Source organism: Caenorhabditis briggsae (assembly GCF_000004555.2).
Source record: "Caenorhabditis briggsae complete genome, chrX, whole genome shotgun sequence".
NCBI classification, from domain to species: domain Eukaryota; kingdom Metazoa; phylum Nematoda; class Chromadorea; order Rhabditida; family Rhabditidae; genus Caenorhabditis; species Caenorhabditis briggsae.
Genome location: NC_013491.2, coordinates 5,595,230 through 5,616,551, shown reverse-complemented (window position 1 = coordinate 5,616,551; position 21,322 = coordinate 5,595,230). Strand labels below are relative to the sequence as shown.

General features: G+C 37.0%; 3 protein-coding genes across 3 annotated transcripts; 1 reads left to right on the top strand and 2 right to left on the bottom strand.

Moving 5' to 3' along the window:
• Positions 1-1,555: 1,555 nt before the first annotated feature.
• On the top strand, positions 1,556-11,769 carry Cbr-grd-1 (the record flags this gene model as incomplete). Its single annotated transcript, XM_002643982.1, has 17 exons — positions 1,556-1,634; positions 1,681-1,766; positions 3,105-3,202; positions 3,246-3,405; positions 4,963-5,118; positions 6,030-6,231; positions 6,309-6,548; positions 6,725-6,831; positions 7,456-7,792; positions 7,835-8,481; positions 8,539-8,913; positions 9,611-9,946; positions 9,997-10,284; positions 10,430-10,565; positions 10,711-10,967; positions 11,021-11,080; positions 11,701-11,769. The coding sequence occupies 17 exons, from the start codon at positions 1,556-1,558 to the stop codon at positions 11,767-11,769; spliced, it is 3,633 nt and encodes a 1,210-aa protein (XP_002644028.1).
• A 408-nt stretch (positions 11,770-12,177) lies between these two features.
• Positions 12,178-12,709, bottom strand: CBG17432 (the record flags this gene model as incomplete). Its single annotated transcript, XM_002643981.1, has 2 exons — positions 12,178-12,319; positions 12,564-12,709. The coding sequence occupies 2 exons, from the start codon at positions 12,707-12,709 to the stop codon at positions 12,178-12,180; spliced, it is 288 nt and encodes a 95-aa protein (XP_002644027.1).
• A 1,879-nt stretch (positions 12,710-14,588) lies between these two features.
• Positions 14,589-20,011, bottom strand: CBG17431 (the record flags this gene model as incomplete). Its single annotated transcript, XM_045239184.1, has 5 exons — positions 14,589-14,623; positions 17,547-17,724; positions 19,650-19,705; positions 19,751-19,921; positions 19,975-20,011. The coding sequence occupies 5 exons, from the start codon at positions 20,009-20,011 to the stop codon at positions 14,589-14,591; spliced, it is 477 nt and encodes a 158-aa protein (XP_045096202.1).
• Between the last annotated feature and the right edge of the window lie 1,311 nt (positions 20,012-21,322).

Sequence of the window (21,322 nt, the reverse complement as noted above, 5' to 3'; positions counted from 1 at the left end):
CGATTCTAAATAGGACCTCGTTTTCTTTGGAAACCTCTTGAAAATGAAGTATATGACGATTTTACTAACATTGTTGGCATTTTAGAAAGCCACCCACGAGTGGGAAAATCAGAAAAAATAACGAAACTGTCCACAAATATGCATACACAAAAATATACAACAGTTTCTCGTGTTATGATGTATGTGAACTGTTTTGATCATTGAGAAATGATTTCGGGAAGGCATCTTGCGAAAATAAATGGACGGTCCTGGAAAACAATGACGCTATCATGAAACCGAAGAAGGTACTGTCTTTTTTTAAATTTACACCAAGAAAAACCAACAATTCCTTTCATAGAGGTCAAAATGCTTTTCACTGAGAATTGAATTAAAAAAGGAATTTTATGAAAAAATGCATCATTTCCCGAGAGCACCAAAAAATATTCTCATCTTCGATGAATGAAATATAACGGAAGGAAGTCGTCATTCTTTTTCTTCCTTTTGCTTCGTTGTAGGTTTTGAGCTCTGTCTGTAACTGCCAAAATAATTGATTTTGGGATTTTGATTTGAACACAATATCACTCTAAAAATTGGAGAACGAACGGTTGTTCAGAGGCGGTTTGGCACTATTCTATAATTGCATTTTGAACATAATCACCGTATTTTTTCTAATACATGTTCGTTGAAACTACCAACTTTGTACTCAATTACTTCGGTTGTTGTGAAAGTGATCAGAAAGTTGTCAATTGATAAATTGTTGATGATATTATGATAAACAATTTATCTGTTGGAATATTGTTGATATCTCTCACAGTAATCGAGAAAATGGTATTCAAAGTTGGCGGCCTTTGTGGGCTCCAATTAGAGGAAACACGGTATCTTCATTTCTGTATAAGATATCAATTTGCAGCAAACGGGAATTTTCTTGATAACATTATTCTATTAGATGGCATATTTTCGAAGTATCCAACTAAAAATTGATAATTAAGCGCAGAGGGTTTTGGGTAGAGCATTAACGGTAAGTGGTTATGTCGCAAACCCTCTGACTTTTTGTCTTTTGTGTTATTTTTTTGGCATCTAGAAATAATCTTTCTAACGATTTTACGAAAACGTCTAATTCTCAGGAAAATGAAATGATTCTCACCTAAAAGTTGCATTGTGAAACTATGAATAGAAAAATACCTTACATTCTAAGTAATATTGAAAATTGAAAGAAATTTGCTTCACATGTAGGTCTTGAAATTGAAAAAGGTTTTTTTGGAAATCAAATTCTAACGATATATTAACATATCTCCCTCCCACTCAATCAGTCTAGACGGTGTTCAATATCAACAGACAAATGTTTCCCAATATAAAAGCTATTAGAGCCCTTTTCCCGGAATCTGACTCAACAGTTGCCTAAAAATAAATGTTGCCGAATTTTTACGACCAAAATCGAGTACGTCGGCATGTGCACTGAAAAAACACGGAGGACAGTCGTTGTCGTGTTGACTTTTCTTGTTATATTTGAATTCTCCCACACGTTTTATGGCAAGTTGGCAAAAGGGTGTCATTCTCATTTTAACCTCTTCACAGTATGCTTCTTCCATACGCCTGTGTGACTGCTCTAGTGTTTTTGAGTATTATTTTCAGTGGGATTAGTTTGTTCACCTATGGTAAGTCACTAGTTTTTGTTTAAAGGGTTTTATTGGGGGGTTTCAGGTTGGGCTACCATCCGCCCATTCAATCCGTTGTATCCTTTGATTGACGATGATGAAATTCTACTTGGCTTGGTTCCATTTGACCCTGTAAGTTCGCAAAAAAATCTTGTAAAGACCGCCAGAAATTTAAAAATGCCCACCAGTCATAATTAATCAATCTCAAATCAATTTTCTTCCAAATTATCTCATCAAAAATGGTGTATAGGGTCTAGTATACGGATTTCCTAGACCAATACCCATCTATCTTGTTTCGATTTGTTTGTTTTCTGAAGTTTGATGAATCAGGTGAAAAACCCGTTCATATTGATAATTATTGGATCATCACTATGATCCTAATCTCTAGTCAAAAATTATGTCCTAGCCGATCAAAGCATATCCATCAAGACATATTCATGATGGATTGTTCTGACAGATCGCTGTCAGAAAAGTTTTTGGGATGGGCACGGTCTGGAAAAAAGCTATCATTGAAGCGCGTAAAGTGAACTTCGCAGTTCTGAAAAAGTTGCTTAGAATTTTATGATATCTTTGAAAACTTCAGAGTACACTAAACAAAAACAGAGCCTCGTTTTTGTCGTTTACAACGTTTTTGCCAAATTCCATTCTAATGAAATATGCAGTGAAATACGACTGAAATGGTAGAATTACACCATTCCCTCGCTCACCTAAACAGTCAACTAGAAGCTAAACTATCTCGATTTCTGTGAGAGATATCAAACATTTTATTTTATCAGTGGTCAAAATTTTGATATTTTGTACAGGAATTGCGATAAGTACGCTTAAAATTGACGGTTTGAGTGGGCTCCTACACTTAGAGGAATCACGGTAGCATTAAATAAGAGTTGTTTCATTGAAAACGAGAACATTGCTTTATTGGATTTGTCCTTCATGATGGTGTCCAAAGCAGAACTGAAATTGAAATTTTGTATTTAAAAAAAATTCTGAAGGTGAAATTGTCAGTCAAATTTGAAAATTTTGGATTATTTACTCAGTACTTCAAAGTTGACTTATTCCACTGGATAAGTCAAAACAACCGTGAAACCTCTAATGAAGTAGCCCCACACTGTCAAGTTTGATTATCTCAAATTCTACGAAAGAAAGTCAAAATTTGTCAACTGATAAAATGTTTGTCATAATATCGCCAATATTTTATTAGTTGACACAATTTGGATATCTCTCGTAGAAAATGAGGTAATTGAGCTCAAATTGCAATTATATGGTCACCTTCTATTAGAGTGATTACTGTAGTGAATCTTTTTTACTGTACGTATCAGTTTTCTAGCTTGCCTAGGTAATCAATTATTTATCAGAGAAATGAGTGTAAACTATTTCTAATGTTCTAAAGATGAGAAAATGGAGTCTTGAAGACTAACCGAATATATATTATCTCTATCTTATGAAAACTTGTTCCATTATTTTTTTTTCCAGGACACCCCGTTTGGATGGTTGGTTGCCACGTGTATTTTCATGTACCTTAACTTTGCGTGCTCAATTCTCACGTTTCTCTTCTGTGTGATAGGAGCTATGTGAGTTTTTGAGACATAAATTCCGACAAATTGGATTTTTCAGAATATTCATCCTCCGTGGTGACTCCAGATATCAAAAATACATTTATGTGATCTTATGTGGTTCTACATTTCTTACTGGATTATTCGGGGCGGTTGCATTTGTGATCTTTGTGGCGAGTTACCATGAAGAGTTGGAAAACTATTTCTATGGAGATGTTTCGGTAAAAAAAGAATTCTGTAGTTTGTAGTCTGATTGATTTGATTTGAAGATCGGATACTCGCCCTTCCTGGATCTAATTGGTTTCGTGATCGCGGTTCTCGCAACTGGTGTTTCGGCGTTTTTTGCGATCGCACTTCTGAATCCGAACGACGAGAATTAACATTTTTCTTTTTGTATTCTTTTTTTGATTAACACACACTAACACACAAAAAAATAAAAATGATTCGAATGATAAGAAAAACATTCTGTTTGCTTGTTCTTCCTCATTTCTTCTTCTGCTTCTTTTCCTATTTTATCAACTTAGATCCTGATCCCTCTCTCCGGGCACTTCTTGTCAAGCCCCGCCTGCGCACTCTCCAAGGATGGTCGGAGAGAGAGAGAAAGAGAATTAAGAAAATAGACAAGAAAAGGATAAAGATTGACATAGAGAGTGAATTGAAGCCGTGGGCGCCCCCGATTCACCTTTCTCTCTTTCCGCTCCACCAACTCTCTGGTCGCATTCACTTCACATGAACACCGTCATTTGCTAATTTTTCGTCTTTATCGATCAAGAAAATCCACATGAACTTGCCTATATTTCTATTATGCTATTTTTGGGGTTCGCCTCTTTTTGTGGATGCAGAGGAGGAGCTGAAATATAAAACTTTTGGTACCTCGACAGATACCAAACATCAATCACCGTGTATATGGAATCAAACTCAATGTAGGTCCAATTTATTTATTTCAATTATTTCAACGGTTTTCAAAAATAATTTTCAAATGTTTTAAATATTTTCAAAATTATAACTTCGGTTTTTGTTCTTAGGTATTCTACATTCTAAGTATTTCAGTATCATTTTTTGAATATTTATAAATTTCTCACAGCTACAAAAATTAATATCACTACAAATGTTCAATTTCTCATAACTTTGAGCATCAGATCCTTAGCTAATGGATGTTTCACTTTATTTCCTTTACTCTGCCTCTTAACAATTCCTAATCATTGATTTGCGTGACGCTTCGGATGATTCTTGTTGTAAGAAAAATATCCACTACGAGACTAGTGACAACATGAAGGCGAACCGCAATAAAATGAAATTAATGTCCCCACCATGGAACACAACACGTTCAGATGCGCCTCAAATACTAGATTTTTGGTGGTAAATGTTATGTTATGTTATGACTTCATTGTCATAATAAGCATTAACCTTATTCCAGTCCCATCAATCACTTAGATCATTGTATGAAGAACGAGATAAGATCAGAAGTCCGGCGCACTGTGTTTTTTTCTTTTTTGGTTTTTGCTTCTTCCGCGAGAATCATTAGGGATAATGATAATCGGGGGAAGACTGGGTGATTGACCTTTTTAAAACATCAGTATCGGGAAGTGAAAGAGAAAAGCCATCGTTTTTTTAGCTTGGATACATCCGTATCAGAGTATTACGGTAGAATGTTGCGATGAGGAATTGGGAGATCTCATCCGGAAAACCATTAATGATGCTGGCAGGAATGCGAAACTTGGAAACTTGGCAAAGGTTTTTAACTGGGACATTTAGGAATAATTTCAATTTTTTTTCAGTTCATCCAAAGAAGAGCCCAACTTCATTATCATATAAGTTTCGAGTCAATAATTTCGAAATCCAACTTCGCGATCTCAACTCACTACCATGGAACTCATTCCTGTCGGGTGCACGACAACAATCACTATTACCTGGTTTACGAAACTCCAATTCAAGTAAGTGATTTTATTTTTCATCAATGTTTCAAATGTTTTGCTTCCTCCCCTTCAAAAAACTCCTTACCGTTCCTGTTCTTGATAATTAGCTACACGTTTTTGTTTTGGTGATAAAATGTGATCATAAGAACAAGGAATCAAATTTGAACGATATGTGATGTATATGTTGACAGCGGATCCCAATTATCTGCGGGGAACCCGGATTTTTGTCAACAGTATATCCATTTCAGTTTATGGAGGCTAGGTGGATAAGATAAAAGAATTGGAACAATAATTTTTCTGAATAAAACAGATTTTTGGTAGATTCGATCAAACCAAGTTCAAAATTTAGATTTTCTCTGATAGAAGCCCACCCAAATCGTCAATTTTGAGCTCGATTATCTCGGTTCCAAACAGAGATATCACAAAATTTGCCAACTGATAATGTATCGGTGATAATATGATGAATTATTTATCAGTTGACACAATTTTGATACCTATCACAGAAATTGAGATAATTGAGTTCAAAATGGAAACATTGTGCAAGGCGTTTTATTGGAGACCTTACTTATAGTGAACTTTGATAAATTGAAAATTATAAAAGTCAGAAAACTCTTGAATCCGGGCTTTCCCGGCTACTTAGATATTCTGAGAAAATTTGAGAACCTACCGAAACAGTAAACTTTGAGCTCAATTATCTCGTTTCTTATGAGAGATATAAAAAAATATGTCACCTGATAAAACATTGCTGATATTATGATAAATAGTTTATCAGTTAACATGTTTTTGATATCTTTTACAGAAATCGAGATAGCTCCGCTCAAAGTTTACAGTTTAGGTGTGTTTATATCAAAGGAAATACTGTGAAAGAGCCAAATAGGGTCTTCATTTCCAAAATTAACCGCTTCTTGAATACCCTCATTTTTTTCTAGTATGACCCTTTCAACATGAGAACCGAAGATTACCTCTCCTCAATTGACTCCGCCGATCCTCTCGGAAGTACGAAACCACCAAATCTTCGCGGTGACTTCCCCGACATCCGAGAAGATTCAACAGCTGGTGAAGATCTTTCCATTCAACCACCAATTGACAGTATCCTTCAGTACCCCAACAAATTCGCTTGGCCAGATCCAGGTACATAGAGTCTAGTTTTTGTCTGATGTTATCAAGTTTTATCATCCGCCAGTGTTCCTGATATTTGTTGTATTCAGACGAGGAGATTTCCAAGAAAATCATGAAAGCTGAAGAGGAAGCTATACAGTCAATGAATGAACTAATGGAATCGGTTACTGAGATCTCGATAATGAACTCCATGGTCAACGCCACCGACGGACTCAATATCACCGAGATCGAACTTCCAAATCCCTCTCCAATCCCGCGTAATTTCGCTAATTTGCGCGAAAAAGATCGACTTCCTGAGAATACGCATTGTGATAAAGAACAGAAAGACGGTTGGTTTTTTATAAGATTTTTTTCCATATCCAGGAAGTCGGCAGGTGTGATCCTTGTCTGCGACAATTTTTATCACCTTCCGATAGACTGTGGTGAATCATAGAAATCTTCATTATGATTTCGTCATTTCAAACTACAAAATGAACACCTGATTCTGTATCTGTTTCTTGTTTAGGAAATAAATGTTGCGACGGACGACTAGCTTCAACGATGAGAGATGCGATGCGACATATGGCCACGTCTCCGGACTTTGGAAAAGGAAAAGAGGGGATTATTGCATCGGTAAAGAATTTATACAGTACCGGTTAATTTGGTGGATTTGCGGCTATTTTGACCATTGTCAGAAGTCGAGAGTTCGGCTGTCAAGTTTCCGACCGCTCAGAAAAGGCATCTACAGATTTTTCGTTATTCTCTATTTTTTAGTTATTTGCCGGCAACTGATTTAGTAATATACAATTAGTGATTTCCAATCCTTCCAATCACTAAATTTGCCTGAGTAAATTGCATTTTCAAAAAAATTCTCCGAAGAATTTCATTTTTCGTACCGCAGAGTTGAGTTTTTCGACCTCAATGAATTTTTGACTCATTTAAAGATAAATTGCCAATTTGGCGGTGATCACTTTTACCCCGTTGTACCCAGAATTATTTCCCAAGAAAAAGTGTCACTCACAAATTGACTAATATCTGAAAAACGGAAAATTTTCAAAAAATTCTGTGAATCCAAAATTTTCAATCTAGATCTGTTTCACATTTTTCAAAAATTTTGAAGTGATCGAAAAGCAGACATCCAAGCCCCAGTCTATTGAAAATGATCAAAATGGCTGAAAATCAACTGAAAATTCGTTTTTGTATGTCCTATTACCCGGTACTGTGAATTTAAAATTTTTGAAAATTTTAATATTTCAGGAGCTCCAACAAAAAGTACAACAGCGTTTCAAAAAGTCTTACGAAGTCATCGTTTCGCGTTCCGACTTTGTGGTTTCCTCATATAACGGCGGTGACACATTTTGCAAGTTTGAAAACAAAGGATTTTATATCTTGGCCTACTCCACCCCAAAACAGTATGATATTGATGAGAAAGAAGATGAAATGGAGTTAGCAGCCACTTCCAACAAAGAACCATTAGGCTCGAATGAGACAATGTTTGAAAACGAGGCTCCGTGGCACATCCCACTTCAATTAGAACGATCTGGAGAGCGAGCAGGATATCCTGTAGGCTCACATTGTACAGAAGCAAGGACAGGTAACAAACAATTTGTTCTCTCTTTGAAATTTGTATTTTCAGGTTCAAAATGTTGCAGTTTGATTCTATTCAACGCCATGAAAACCGGATACGACAATCATGTAGCCACATCAAATTTCGATGCGTATGATATCCGAAATATTTCGAAAGCAGTTCAATGGAATGTCGAGGAAGTGCTTCAACACTCCGCAGAAGTTATAGTTTCTTTGGATGACTTTGCCTATGCCACCTACAATAATAACAGTTATATCTGTAAATATAGAGTAGACAAATATTACATGCTAGCTTACACCACCCCAAATCATGATTTGGATGATTACGATGAGATGGCACTCACAAAAATCGAAACCGAGCCGGAAGCTCAACTTGTATTCCCTTCTGTTGATCGGTCCACAAATCAAGTCCCATTCCAAAATACGCCAGCTCCATACTGGACCACTCCACGACCAATACCAACTCAAGTGTTCCAACCAATACAGTATACCCAACAACCTATGTATCATCAGCAACAACAACAACCAGTTTACAATCAACAACAGCAATTTTTCAACCAGCAACCAATGTATCATCTTCAACCATCGTTCAATCAAGCGCCTCTTCCTTATCACTACCCGGGGCAGGCATCGCAGTTCAATCCGTTCTTGGCTAACAGTTTTCATCGGTCGAAAAGACAAATCGGCGCTTCGCCGGTGAGTAGCGCTTTCGAAAATGATTCCTTATCTCTCATCATCCAATATTTCTTTCAGTACCCCATCCATCAAAACGTCTACAATGACATTGGAAGTGCAAAACCGTTCAATTGTCCCGCAGGTCTTAGTGGGTTGTCGGGTATGGCTTGCTGCGACGGAGGCCTTCAGTTCGAAGCGAACAAAGTGATTGATCAAGCCAAACAGGCACCAGACTTTGATAAACACAACACGAGGAACCTCGCGAAATTGATGACTCGTGCAGTGCAAAAACGTTTTGGAACCACCTTTGAGTCTATTGTAGCAGAAGCTGATTTCTCATGGGGTACCAATAAGTTCAATGGGAGAACTTGTAAAATTGACAATGATGGGTACACCGCTCTGACATATCAGTCAAGCTCCAAACCACCACCACCGAGCGATTTTCTGGATATTGTAAGTGCCCTGAACCTACAGTAGACCTCAATAAGATATACAGAAATACACTTTTCAGTTGATTTCATTTTTGTTGGCAAAAAAAACAAATACTAGACTGTCAAGTTTCTGAGCAATTTGAAAATGTTTTGCCTGGATTGGAAACTTTACATTCACCTAATTTTTTGAAAAATTATAGTTTTTCAGATATTTGCTGATTTCTGAAAAACACATATTTTCGGCCCGTTTTTCTATTTCCGTTTTCTTTCGGAATATGTGTCTTTCAGAAATTGGCAATTATATGGAAAACTAGGAATTTTCAAAAAGTTCCGTACATGCAAAGTTCTCAATATAGGTCTGTTTCACACCCTTCCAGTTTTTTTCAAAAAGATTGGAAGTTTGACATCCAAGCTCTGAACTTTCAAAACCGTCTTTAAATGACGACAAATACTTCGTAGGGTACAAAAATTTCGGTGTCATTGGGGTAGAAAACAATTTTGGGGTACATAATCTTTGATTCGGGAGTACAAAATATTTGAAAGATTCCCATTTTTCCCCGAATTGTGAATTTTGTACCCCTTAATCACCCCCTCTTGTACCCCCGAATCGCTGTAACCTCCAAATTATATACCCAAAACGACTGAATATCAGCTGAAAAACACGTCTATGTATTTCTTATTGACTGTTTCATAATCTCAAAAATTTTTTAACTTTTCAGCCTGGTGATCCAACACTCGGTGGTCCAACTGGATCCAGTGGTGGCGGAGGAGGTGGTGGTGCCGGAGGCAATGGAGGCGGCGGCGGCGGCGGATCTGGAGGATCTGGTGGTGCTGCAAGTGCGGACGCGTCGTCTGGAGGTGGTGGCAACGGCGGAGGTGGTAATGGAGGAGGTGGTAATGGAGGTGGTGGTAATGGTGGAGCAGCTGGAAACGGAAACGGTGCCGCCGGAGGCAACGGAAATGGCGCGGCGGCCGGTAATGGTAATGGCGGTGGTGCTGGTAATGGTAATGGAGCCGGAGCAGGAAATGGAAATGGAGCTGGTGCCGGTGATGCGGTAAGTGGAAGAAAACGCTATTTTGGGTATCTGATCTCTGATTCCTACAGTCCGCAGCTGCCGCTGCCGCCCACGCTCAGGCTGCTGCTGCTGCCCAAGCCCAAGCAGCTGCTTCTGCTGCTGCTCAACAAGCTGCAGCCGCGGCGGCCGCCAATGCGGCTCAACAAGCAGCAGCCGCCGCTGCTGCTGCTAACAGTAACGACGCTTTTTCTGCACTTGCCGCTGCCGCTGGTGGTGCATGCTTTTCATTGGATACTTGGGTTACTACACCTTCCGGGAAGAAGCGTATGGACCAAATTGATATTGGCGACTATGTGTTGACAGCTGGATTAGACGAGGTTTGTCTTTCTCGACTATGAGCTCAATTATCTCGGCTCAAAAGATAACAAAAAAAATTTCAACTGATAAAATATCAACTGAAATTAATTGTCATAAAATCAACGATTTTGTGCGCTCCTAATTTCTCTTATTATTCTTTTTCAGACCTATTTCACACCAATCACCCTATGGATCCATCGAGAACCTGAACGTGTCCAAGAATTCCTGACTATTATGACAGAATACGGAAAAACTCTTCGGATGACCGCACGTCACTTCATGTACCGGAACAAATGTGGAAGTGGGTTTGGGTCCAAATTTAGTGGGTGGGAGAGGCAGTTGAGTTAAAAGTGTGTCTACTTCAAAATTCTTTTTAAAAATTTATACATGAATGAAAAATAGAAAAATTCTATTTTTGTTTTGTGACTTCAACCAATTTTTCCCAGATTCCTACCAAAAATACATCAAAATCCTTCCACACGACGCCGAGGCTATATTCGCTGAAGATCTACGCGTTGGCGACTGTGTTGTTGTGATGTATCGCGGGAAATTCCATCAGCAGAAGATTGAGAGTATCATCAAAAATGTCAGAACTGGAATATATTCTCCTCTCACCAATAATGGAAGAATAATTGTGAACGATATGCTGTCGTCTTGCTATAGTGAAGTGCAGCAAAACACACTTCAGACTACTTTTTTCTGGGTATTTCTGTTTTTTTTCTTTTTGAGGTGAAATGATTTCATGAAACCTTTCAGGCATATGACAAACTACGAAACAAGCTGACCGAGTTCTTCGGAGACTTATACAACAAAAAGGTATGTCTAGACATTATAACCCAGATTTTCATGAAAAGTTCAGAATAGATTAAGAATGGCCTAACTGGACACATCTGAAAAATTTAGGATTCGCTAGCTAGTTTCAGCCAACTTATATCAGTTTCAGTAACAAAAATCACGTTTTCGGTGAGAGAATCGTTTTTGAAGACAACTTTCTCAATTTCTAGGACGTTCCAGAACATGAAATGTTGTGCGTTTTACTCATTCTCTCGAAAAATAATTTTTTTTTCAAATTTTCGAATTTTTCATTACTTGGAAAGTTTTTAATTTATTTTCGAGTAAATCCAAGTAATGTAAAACTTGGAAATTTGAAAAAACTGTTATAGAAAAACCTGAAATTTGAAATTTCGTAAAATTTTTTAATATAACACAACATATTTCATGTTTAAAAACGTTTTGAAGTCGATATTTTGCACTGAACTCAATTTTTGGTTCTAAAAGTGCTATGATTCGGTTAAAACTGGCGAGCATATTCTGAAATTTTCAGAAGTGTCTAGATCGGCTATTTTTGACATATTCTGAATTTTCATCAAAATTTGGGTTTCAAAGATATTGGTGTTCCCTTGTAAGCTGAAAAACCCCAAAATGCCTCTTTTTAGATCGAGCTTCCAACTGGAACGACGCTGTCAAAGGAGATCATGAGTCTGGTGCTACCCATCAGGAAGTGAATCAGAATTTCACTTCCCAATTCTAATAATAATAGTACAATTTTGTTTACCTAGACGATGATCATTTCAGGGTATTGTGTCCAACACTAATTTCTTTCTCTATCCGTGTAGTTTTTCTTGTTCACCGGACCTGATCAAATCATAATAATAAATTATTGCTATACTGTAATTGTGTTAAACCAATCCGGTCAACAATGATTTCTGTTCTTTTTTAGATTGTGTAAGAGGAAGAGGAACTAACTTTTCCCAATAATGATTTCTGTTCTATAACTTTGTTTAAATTGTATAATATAAGAAAAGGAATAACAAAAAAATGAGTTTACTAGTTTCCACTTGTTGGAGCACACAACCGAGAAAAGAGGAACGTCAGGAAAGAATTTTGTTAGAAGAGAAAATTCATTTTATTTTTTATTTCCTGTTCGATGGCAACATGCACTGTACAGGCGAGAGGAAACAGTTGGAGAAGTCGTCGTCGATGCTGCGACGCTCCAAGTCGGACTTCTTGACGAGCCCACGCTTCAGTCCCAGTTGGGTTTGGGCTCCGCGATTTCTGGAATAAAATTTGCTTTGTTTTCCCTTGTATTTTTAATTTTATCCGATTTAATCACATCATGTCTACTCATTCATGATGAGCGTGGAAAATATAGTACTGCGGGACGAATTATTAAAACAAATCGGATTTGTCTAAACCTCCGGATCAAAATGTGTCCCTACATATTTTCTTATTTGACAAAGATCTGGAACTTTAAGAGGAAGTGATAGTTGATTTTTTGCGGAGAAAGCGGAAAGTGTACCTCATAAGTAGACGGATCAAGGCGTCATTTGATAGTCGCTTCTGAATAAGCTGATCATCTCCTTCATTCCGTGGAACCATTGGAATGGCGTTGACTAATAGACAAATGGCAAGAAGAGCCACAAATAGTTGCCAGAGTTTACTCATTGTTGGGATTGCTAGCGAGCCACGAGAGCTGACAAAAAGTATAGAATGAAAAATGCGCTTGAGTATAAGAGGACCTTGGGGCGAGCGCGGTGGGCGGAGACTCAGGTAAAATGGAGGGAAAAAAAAATCAAAAGTGAGGGGTTTTCACAGTACACTGAACTCGAACAAAAAAATGTATAAGCGTTTAAAGACATCTCGAGTGATGTGGGAGAGCCCACGCAACAAGGTTTTTTTATGTGTCCTTTGCAAGAGTTAATCCGACCGGAGCAAATGTGTTCTTCTTTTTGTTTCCTGGAATATGGGGAGCCATTCAATTGTTTCGAGATTGTAGGGTCACATGTGATGGGCTAAATAATGAGCAACGTCATCAACAACAACATCTGGTGACTAATGAAAAATTACAGAGAAAAAATGGAAAATTCCAGTTTGGGTCAGTGTAGCTTATAGTTGCGATTTCAGGATTTTTAACAAATTCTTCTAGTAGAAATTATAGCAAGCATGACGCATTTATTTATACCAAGAAGTATTTAATAAAACGTCATTTTCTTGAAAAAATGACCATTTCCAAAATACCCAATCACGAAAAATCCAATGATATTATTCAATGACAAATTATTTCCAAAATTTCAAGCTCAACAGACTATACATAATTTTCTACACAATCTTAATCACCTGTTAGACGCAAACTGAGTTTTTTGTGATCTTTGGAAACGCTGAAAATGTTCTTTATTCTGAAAACATCCACCATAACGAAATTTGATTACCTGTTCCATATTCAAATCAAGTGCTGAGAGTTGGTTTCTCTTTTTTTCTTTTCTCTCCCATAATCCACAAACGAGGCAAAAAATGGGGTGTGAAATAAGGTGCAAAAAATGTAAATTCAAAGTCTAACTGTCAATTTTTAATGTGATTTTCTTTTCATGAATTCATTTGTTTCAAACTTTCAAACAAACGTCATTGGAAATGTCTACAAAGTTTATTTGGAGCAAGAGGAAAAAGTAGAAATCTCAGCAGTGAGGGTAACAGAATAAAAAAACCCATAAATCAGATTAAAAGTTATTAAAAAATATATAAAATAATTATGAAACTTATGATATTAATTTAATTGAATAGCATAAACGCTCTAATGAAACGTTTGCACTTTATGTTATAATTTAGCTCAATTATCTCAGTTTGTGTAGAGGATATCAAATTTTTTTCACAAGAAAAATAATGGTGATAATATAACAAAGATTTCATCAGTTGACAAATTTTTGATATCTCCCATAGGAACCAAGATAATTGAGCTCAAAGTGCACGTTCAGGGTGGCGTTCTTTTAGAGAATATACGCCTCAGACAAACGCCATCCTTGCACGTTGAGCCCAATTATCTCAATTTCTGTGAGAGACAGCCCGAGTTGTGCAACTTGCAAAAACAACTTTATCATAATATCAAAGACATTTTATCAGTTGACAGATTTTTGATATCTGGCATAGGAACCGAGATAATTGAGCTCAAAGTGCATGTTAAGGACGGCGTTCTATCAGAGCATATACAGTAGTTACCGTATACCTCTCAGATGAACGCCACCCGTGCACTTTGAGCTCAATTATCACGGTTTCAATGAAAGATATCAAAAACATATCAACTGGAAAAGGCCCTTTACAATATGTAAGTCGACTTCAAATATCGAGATATCCAATTTTGAATATTTTCAAGAATAGGGCGGTTCTGCTGGGAATTGGAGAGGCACGGTAAAAAACAAATCTTGGAAGAACTGACAAACAAATTAAGAGGGGAAAGGTAAGGGAGGAGTGGGATTACTTCAACAAGAAAGGCAAGGTAGATATTCAAAAATGAACGGAATGGATGGCAAAATGATGATGATCGTTGGTGCAATCAGAAATCCGGAACCTTGGTCAGGGTGTTGACATCTGGAAAATCCACAGTTGAATCAGGTTACTTCATTTGTGAGATCATTAGTGGGCTCAATGTCTCTATCATATTCAGAAACATCCAAATGGTGGCGTTTTAAGGCAGACCCTTTTTTTTCAAACGACTTTTTTGATTTTTGAAAACATTATATAGTTTCTGAAAAATTCATAAATATTAGGTTGGCAACTAAGTCTTTGTGCGCTTTTGTTTTCCTCGTTTCTCTTAACTGAGCTAGAACAATAACATGTGTGTAATAGGATAAGGTATATAGGGTGATAAGGTTGTTCACAAAAACCAGCATTTGCCCTGCTCTTATTGTTGGCAAGTTCAAGAACCAGGATTTTTCAATGAAAGATGAAACATGTCCCAGGCAACCAGTTTTTCAAAATTCAGACAAGGTGAGAGATCTAGTCGAACGGGACCCTTTCTAATCTACTCGTGAAATGTCAATCACTTTAGGGACAACCCATATCACTATTGAAATTGGATTGTTAATGTTGGGAAAGACAGAAAAACTTGGACGGCGGATACCTCACCTTTTTGATCAGTTTTGATGTTTAGCGGAGAGTGGACACGTGTATGCAACTTCTTACTCTACTCGGGAACTTTAAGCGGCTGAGTTTTATTATTACCTTAGATAAGAAGAGGGTCATATATACTAACCATCACAGAAAAGCCCAATGCCTTGATTTTAATAAACAGCCAGTAGACGTCATCAAACAGGAATTTCACCCAAAAACATTTGGTATTAAAAGGGGCGTCCCGTTCGCAAGCGGAATGAGCGCAAGGCAAATGATGGTTATTGTGTACAATTTTATCATCTTATATACTATATCCGGTTACACACATGATACTGTTCTAGATTAGTTAAGAGAAAATAGGAAAACAAAGGTGCACAATGACTTAGTTTCCAATCTATTTCTAATTACTAACTCGGTTTTCCATCTACCATTTACTACAAATATATGTTCCTGTTATATCTCCTAGATTCATAGACATTTCGAGTGTTAGTGGTTTTCTTCCCTTCGTTGAAATAACACTATTTCTGAGCATCCTGAATTTATTGAAGTTCTGAGAATTGTGGGATGTCGAGAAAATTTGATTTTTCAACATTTCGAGCATTCTAAAAAATTCAAAAATTGAAACGTCGGCATTATTCAAATGTTACGAAAGTCCGAAAGATCAATTCTCGAAACTTGTAATATTCCGGGAAATCGAAAGTCTGAAAAGTGCGATTCTACACACTTTTGTTTTGAACTCGGAACAGCTGGCTCTAGAAGCCAAACACCTTCCATTTAGTGTTCACCTATTTCAGATTTTTTTTTTTTTCGAAAAAGTGGTTTTTTTTTCGAAAAAGTTTTTTTTTTTCGAAAAAGTGGGTCAAGTCCATTCAAAAAATCATAACTTTGTACAGATTGAAGATAAAACGATATACTAAACTGTAATTTGTAGCACGGATTACTGGCTACAAAAAATCTAATTACACCTTTATTCTATCTCTGCAAAAAATTTTACTATGATAGGAAATGTGCGAATGGTCCGATGGTATGAAATCAAAAAATGTCGATTTTCGAAAAAAAACACCTTTGGGAGACTATGTCTATCCGATTCTTTTTATGTCATAATGCACAACTATTATTTCAAATATATAGCTCACCGTTCATTTAAGAGAGATTTTCGAAAAAAAATATTTTTAAAGCCAATTCCATGTACATGGTATTTTTTAAAATGTGAAATTTTTTTTTCGAAAATTTTGACTTCTTGATCACGGTTTGATCATTTTCTGTCAAAAAATAACTAAACCAACTGAATCTTTCATTCTCATAGCGTTTATGTTGTATATGGAAAAATGTGTTTAAAAAATACCATGTATAGGGGTACAGGGAATTGACTTTAAAAATATTATTTTTTCAAAAATCTCTTTTAAATGAACGGTGAGCTATATATTTGAAACCATAGTTCTGCATTATGACATAAAAAGAATCGGATAGACATGGTCTCACAAAAGTGTTTTTTCGAAAATCGACATTTTTTGATTTCATACGATCGGACCATTCGGACACTTCCCATCTTAGTAAATTTCTTTGCAAAAATTGAATAGCGGTGTAATTAAATTTATTGTAGCCTGTAATCCGTGCTACAAAATACAATTTAGTTTATAATTTTATCTTCAATCTGTACAAAGTTATGATTTTTTGAATGGACTTGACCCACTTTTTCGGAAAAATCACAAAAAGTTTTGCCATTCTGCTCAACCTGCATATGGGCACCTTATATGATCCGTTTTGTGCTATTCCAGCGACGGGACATTTTTTGCCACCAACATCTAAGAAAAAGCGAAACTTCACTTCGGGTACTTCCCCTGTAAAAGAAATCGCATTACTAAAATAGAATCAGATTTTGAGCGATATTCATTATCAGTAAAAAAAGCTCTAAACGTTTAGGACTACTACTAATTTCTTTACATCCCTCGACCAAATTTCAAAACTTTTCAAAAAATTTCATCTTTCTTGTTATGTTACACTGATTAATTTATTCAAATTCCGACGTATCATCTTTTCATGACAATTCATCCTATAATTCGGGACTTATGCCGCGTTCAAAATTGATTTCCAAGAGTATTTCCTGGAAAAACACTGTCCAAAGTTGCGATTGTTTTCCAGATTTACAGCAACAGTAAACTACTTTATCACTCGTTTTGACTGTGTTCTTCCTGTTGATTCAAGTCGATTTACGGCGGGTCTCGAAGCGGAGGCCTCTGGAAAACAATGGCAGCTTTGGACAGCGTTTTTCCAGGAAATTACTCCTGGAAATCAAGTTTGAACGCGCCATTATACAAACTTTTAAAATTCATTTTCTTCCCCCTCCCATTCAAAAAACCACCCTCAAATACGCTGCCAGATACAACTAACGGTGACTCACAATCTGCCGAAATGACGTTTTCCAAAACCAGGCCAATGAAGCTTCGATCTGGGATATCTGGGTCCGTGGTTGTCATTTTTCTCTCCGGCTCGAAGTACCATCCCATATGCCTACTACAGGCTTTGCATTGACAAATCGTCCATTTGAAGCCGGGGTACCAGGTGTCGTGAGATTCGGGCTGAAAAAAAGAGAAAAATTAGCGAGGGATAATTGGGTTGGTGTTTGGATTTATGATTGTGTTCTTTTCAGCTGGAAGAGGAACAGAAAAGGCATACTTGTGGAAAAGATGGCCGGGCCGGCCCGCTTTTCGAAAATTTTAAAATTTTAGAGCGAATCATCATTTTTCAAGATGGTTTTTCTTCTTAGTGAATGAAAATCCACACTAGAGACCGATATTGTCGACAAAAACTGTTTTGAAGTCGTAATTAGAAAAAAAAAATTCCATCCTCGGCTTAAAGAAGTTTGATTTTTTGCTAAAAATTCAATTAAATTGACTTTTTCGGATGGTTGTATGCATTTGGATTAATATTTGTGCCATTATAAATATTTTGGCTCATTCGAAAAATAAAATTTTCGAAAGTTGTCCTAGGCGGGCCGAGCGGGCCGGGCCTGGCTGGGCCGGGCCGAAAGTTTTGAGGCAAACGGGCCGGCCCGGCTATCCACGTGTATGAGAAAAGGTTTTAACCCTTCTATCAAATTTCGTGAAAGACCGAACGTTTTTATATTGCATCGGCCTCTGGAAACTCAACAAGGTTAAAAACAGAAAATTTTGCCAATTTATGCCTTAAAAGTGTACACTACCGATGATCTTTGGACATTTTGACCTATTCTAAGATTTTGAAACTCACATTCAGCTGTCAAGATTCTGTTAACTTGGAAATTGTGAAGAGTGTATTGTCTATTCAAAATAATCGCGCGGGTGAACGAGTAAAAAAACGAGTAGAGAGTCTCCAAACCTGTAGAGGCGCTGTAGAGACGCAGACATTTTTGCTCGTTCACTCGCGCGATTATTTTGAATAGACAATAAGTGTAAAACAGACCTAGATTAAGAACTTAGCCTTCGCAGAATTTTTCAAAATTTCCTAGCTTTTCAGTTATTCGCAGATTTCAGAAATACACTTCTTTCTGGATCGTATTGCACTGAAAACATGAAAAAACAGATGTCTTTCAGAAACCAGCAATTATCTAAAAAACTAGGAATTTTGAAAAAATTCTGCGAATGCAAAGTTTGCAATCTAGGTATGTTTCAGATGATTTGCAAGACGTTTTTAGTACTGCTCCTCTCTCTAAAATTTTATCCGGCTTCAAAAAATGAGAATTTTTTAAAATCACATTTCCATAGTAATGTGTTCAAATTAGAGCTCAACCTCAAAATGGCCTTGATGTCTGTTATTTCTAAAAGCTATTAGCCGTTTCTAATGTTTTATTTTTATCTTTTCTAGCTTTTTCAGTCGAAACAATCTCCATATATTGCATTAAATCAGCTGCCGAGCGCACCGACACGCGACGCGCGCACGCGCGCATGCGACACGGCAGATCACCTGTCGGTCTTGCTGGTGGTTATATCTACTTATAACCAGCCTACCTGGCATTTTTGTCGAGTTTTAAGTTGCAAAATGGGGTCTCTGTTCAAAATGCCATGTGTAATACGACAAAAACTGAGAATTTTGAACGGATTTTCACTGTTTTTAAATGATACCGCGTTTTTCTTTTCCCGAAAAGCTGTTCGAACTTTCTAAGATATTTTTCTTCTGACTAGCTCTCTTTTCCTCTGACCCGATCCGATTTAAAACTTCTTGGTCACCACATCCCCCGTTATCACAGCTAATCGGCTTCTCAGACTTCCCCAGCCAGATGAAAAGAGCAAAAACGATATAGTTTTGATACATCTATTTTTAAGAGAATGATATCATCAGCTAAAAAATCGGGCCGTTTTCATGAGCGATTTTTTGAAAGATTGAATTCATTATCCTTGCAACAGATTTATTTTTGAAAAATTGTTTTTGGCAATCTTTCATTGACGTCAACTCAAAAAATCCTTTTTTGTTCTGGTCTTTGTTGCACGATTTTTCTAAAAAAGCTTTTTCAAAATTAAAATGTCACCTTGCCATGGAAATGAAGATGAGCCGTCTTTGCGCCGAAAACGTGAAATTTGTGGCCTTAAAAACATTTGTTTATTTTTCCAAAAATCAAATTAATAATACCTTGTGGATTTTTGAGAACGTGTACTGTAGTAGTTTTTCCAACCAATGGAAAGTCGTACTCGTATTGCAGCTGATTGACGTCTACACCAGTGAGATTGTGCAGCTCCGATTGCCTGGTTATCGTTGCTCCACACTGTCTACAGACAATTTCTCCAACATGTCGAGCGTGTGCTAAAAATCGTCGAGTTTTTTGACCTGAAATTTCAGAAAAAATGAAGACTTACCTTGCGCCAAACTGAATAATAATACTACGAACCACATTTCCCGTACGATCGATAAATGGACAGTGGTCCCCTTTGTACGCGAAGGACCCACTTCCACGTACAAACGACGCTCCGTTATCCCGCGGTGTGCGCGGTGTTTAGCGTAAATCGACAGTGTGTCGTGGAAGATTCTAGAAGGTATTTTTGCCTACTTTCAGCAATAATTACTTTAATTTTGAAGAAAATCACTAAAATTTTGGTTTGGAATGTTCTTAGCGATATTGAAAACCTAGTTTGAATTGAAAACAGTACTTTGTCCAGTGGAAAAAATGATTTGTCACAATTTTAAAGATGGGACGGTGAGAAATTGGATTTTCTCAGTTTTCAGCGTCTCTTCAAAGATTTTCAGCAGGATTTACGGCCGGATTACTTAGCGGATGCTTTTGGAAAACGTTTTATAGCGTCAACAAAGGTCTGGAACTGGAATTTCAAATTTTTCGTCTGATTTCACCGATATGAGCCAAAATTTTGAAGGGAATTGCTGAAATTTCCCTATTTTGAACTCGACACAATACTTTTGTCTGTCGGAAAAATGATTTAACATTATTTTGTAATACGGAACGGTAAAAAATTGGATTTATTCAGATTTCAGCTTTTCTTCTGAGGTTTCCACCAGGGGGGTAAACGGCCAGATTATTCGGAAGATGTATTTGGAGAAGTATTTGCAACGTTGACAATGCTCAAGAACTGAGACTTCGAGTTTTTTCGCCTATTTTACGCGGTAGTTTGAAGGAATGTTGAAGGAATTCGTTTAAAACTCGGTCGAAATTGTTTTCAGCAGTATTAGAAACCTATTTTGTGTCCGAAACGGTGAATTTTCCCATGGAAACAGTGATTTAAAGCGATTTCGTATGATGGAATGCTGAAAACTTGGATTTTCTCAGGTTTCAGTTTCTCTTGGAACAGAAATTTTGAGTTTTTTGTTTTTTCACCCGGAATCTTCGTCTTCAACACTTTTAATGTCTAGTTTCATTCAAATCCAATAAAAAATCGGACAAAAATTATCAATACAATGCAAAATGAAGAAATAGTGCAAATCAGTTGAAATACAGAGCTTTTGTGGAGGACTTTGGTGAGAGGAATCGGGGATTTCCAAAAATGGGTCAAAAAAAGTAAAAAAGTACAGTAAGACTAACAGGACAATGGTGGAAAAAATGACGATGGAAAAAAAGAGGGGCTGAGGGCAATAAGAAAGGAATGGAGATCAGAATTCAGAAATTGTTTGTTGAGTCAAGGAATTCTAACTGTCAAGGTTTGAATAAAGATTTTTCTGGGGGGACGGGACGATGAGCTCACCGGCTGACTTCGA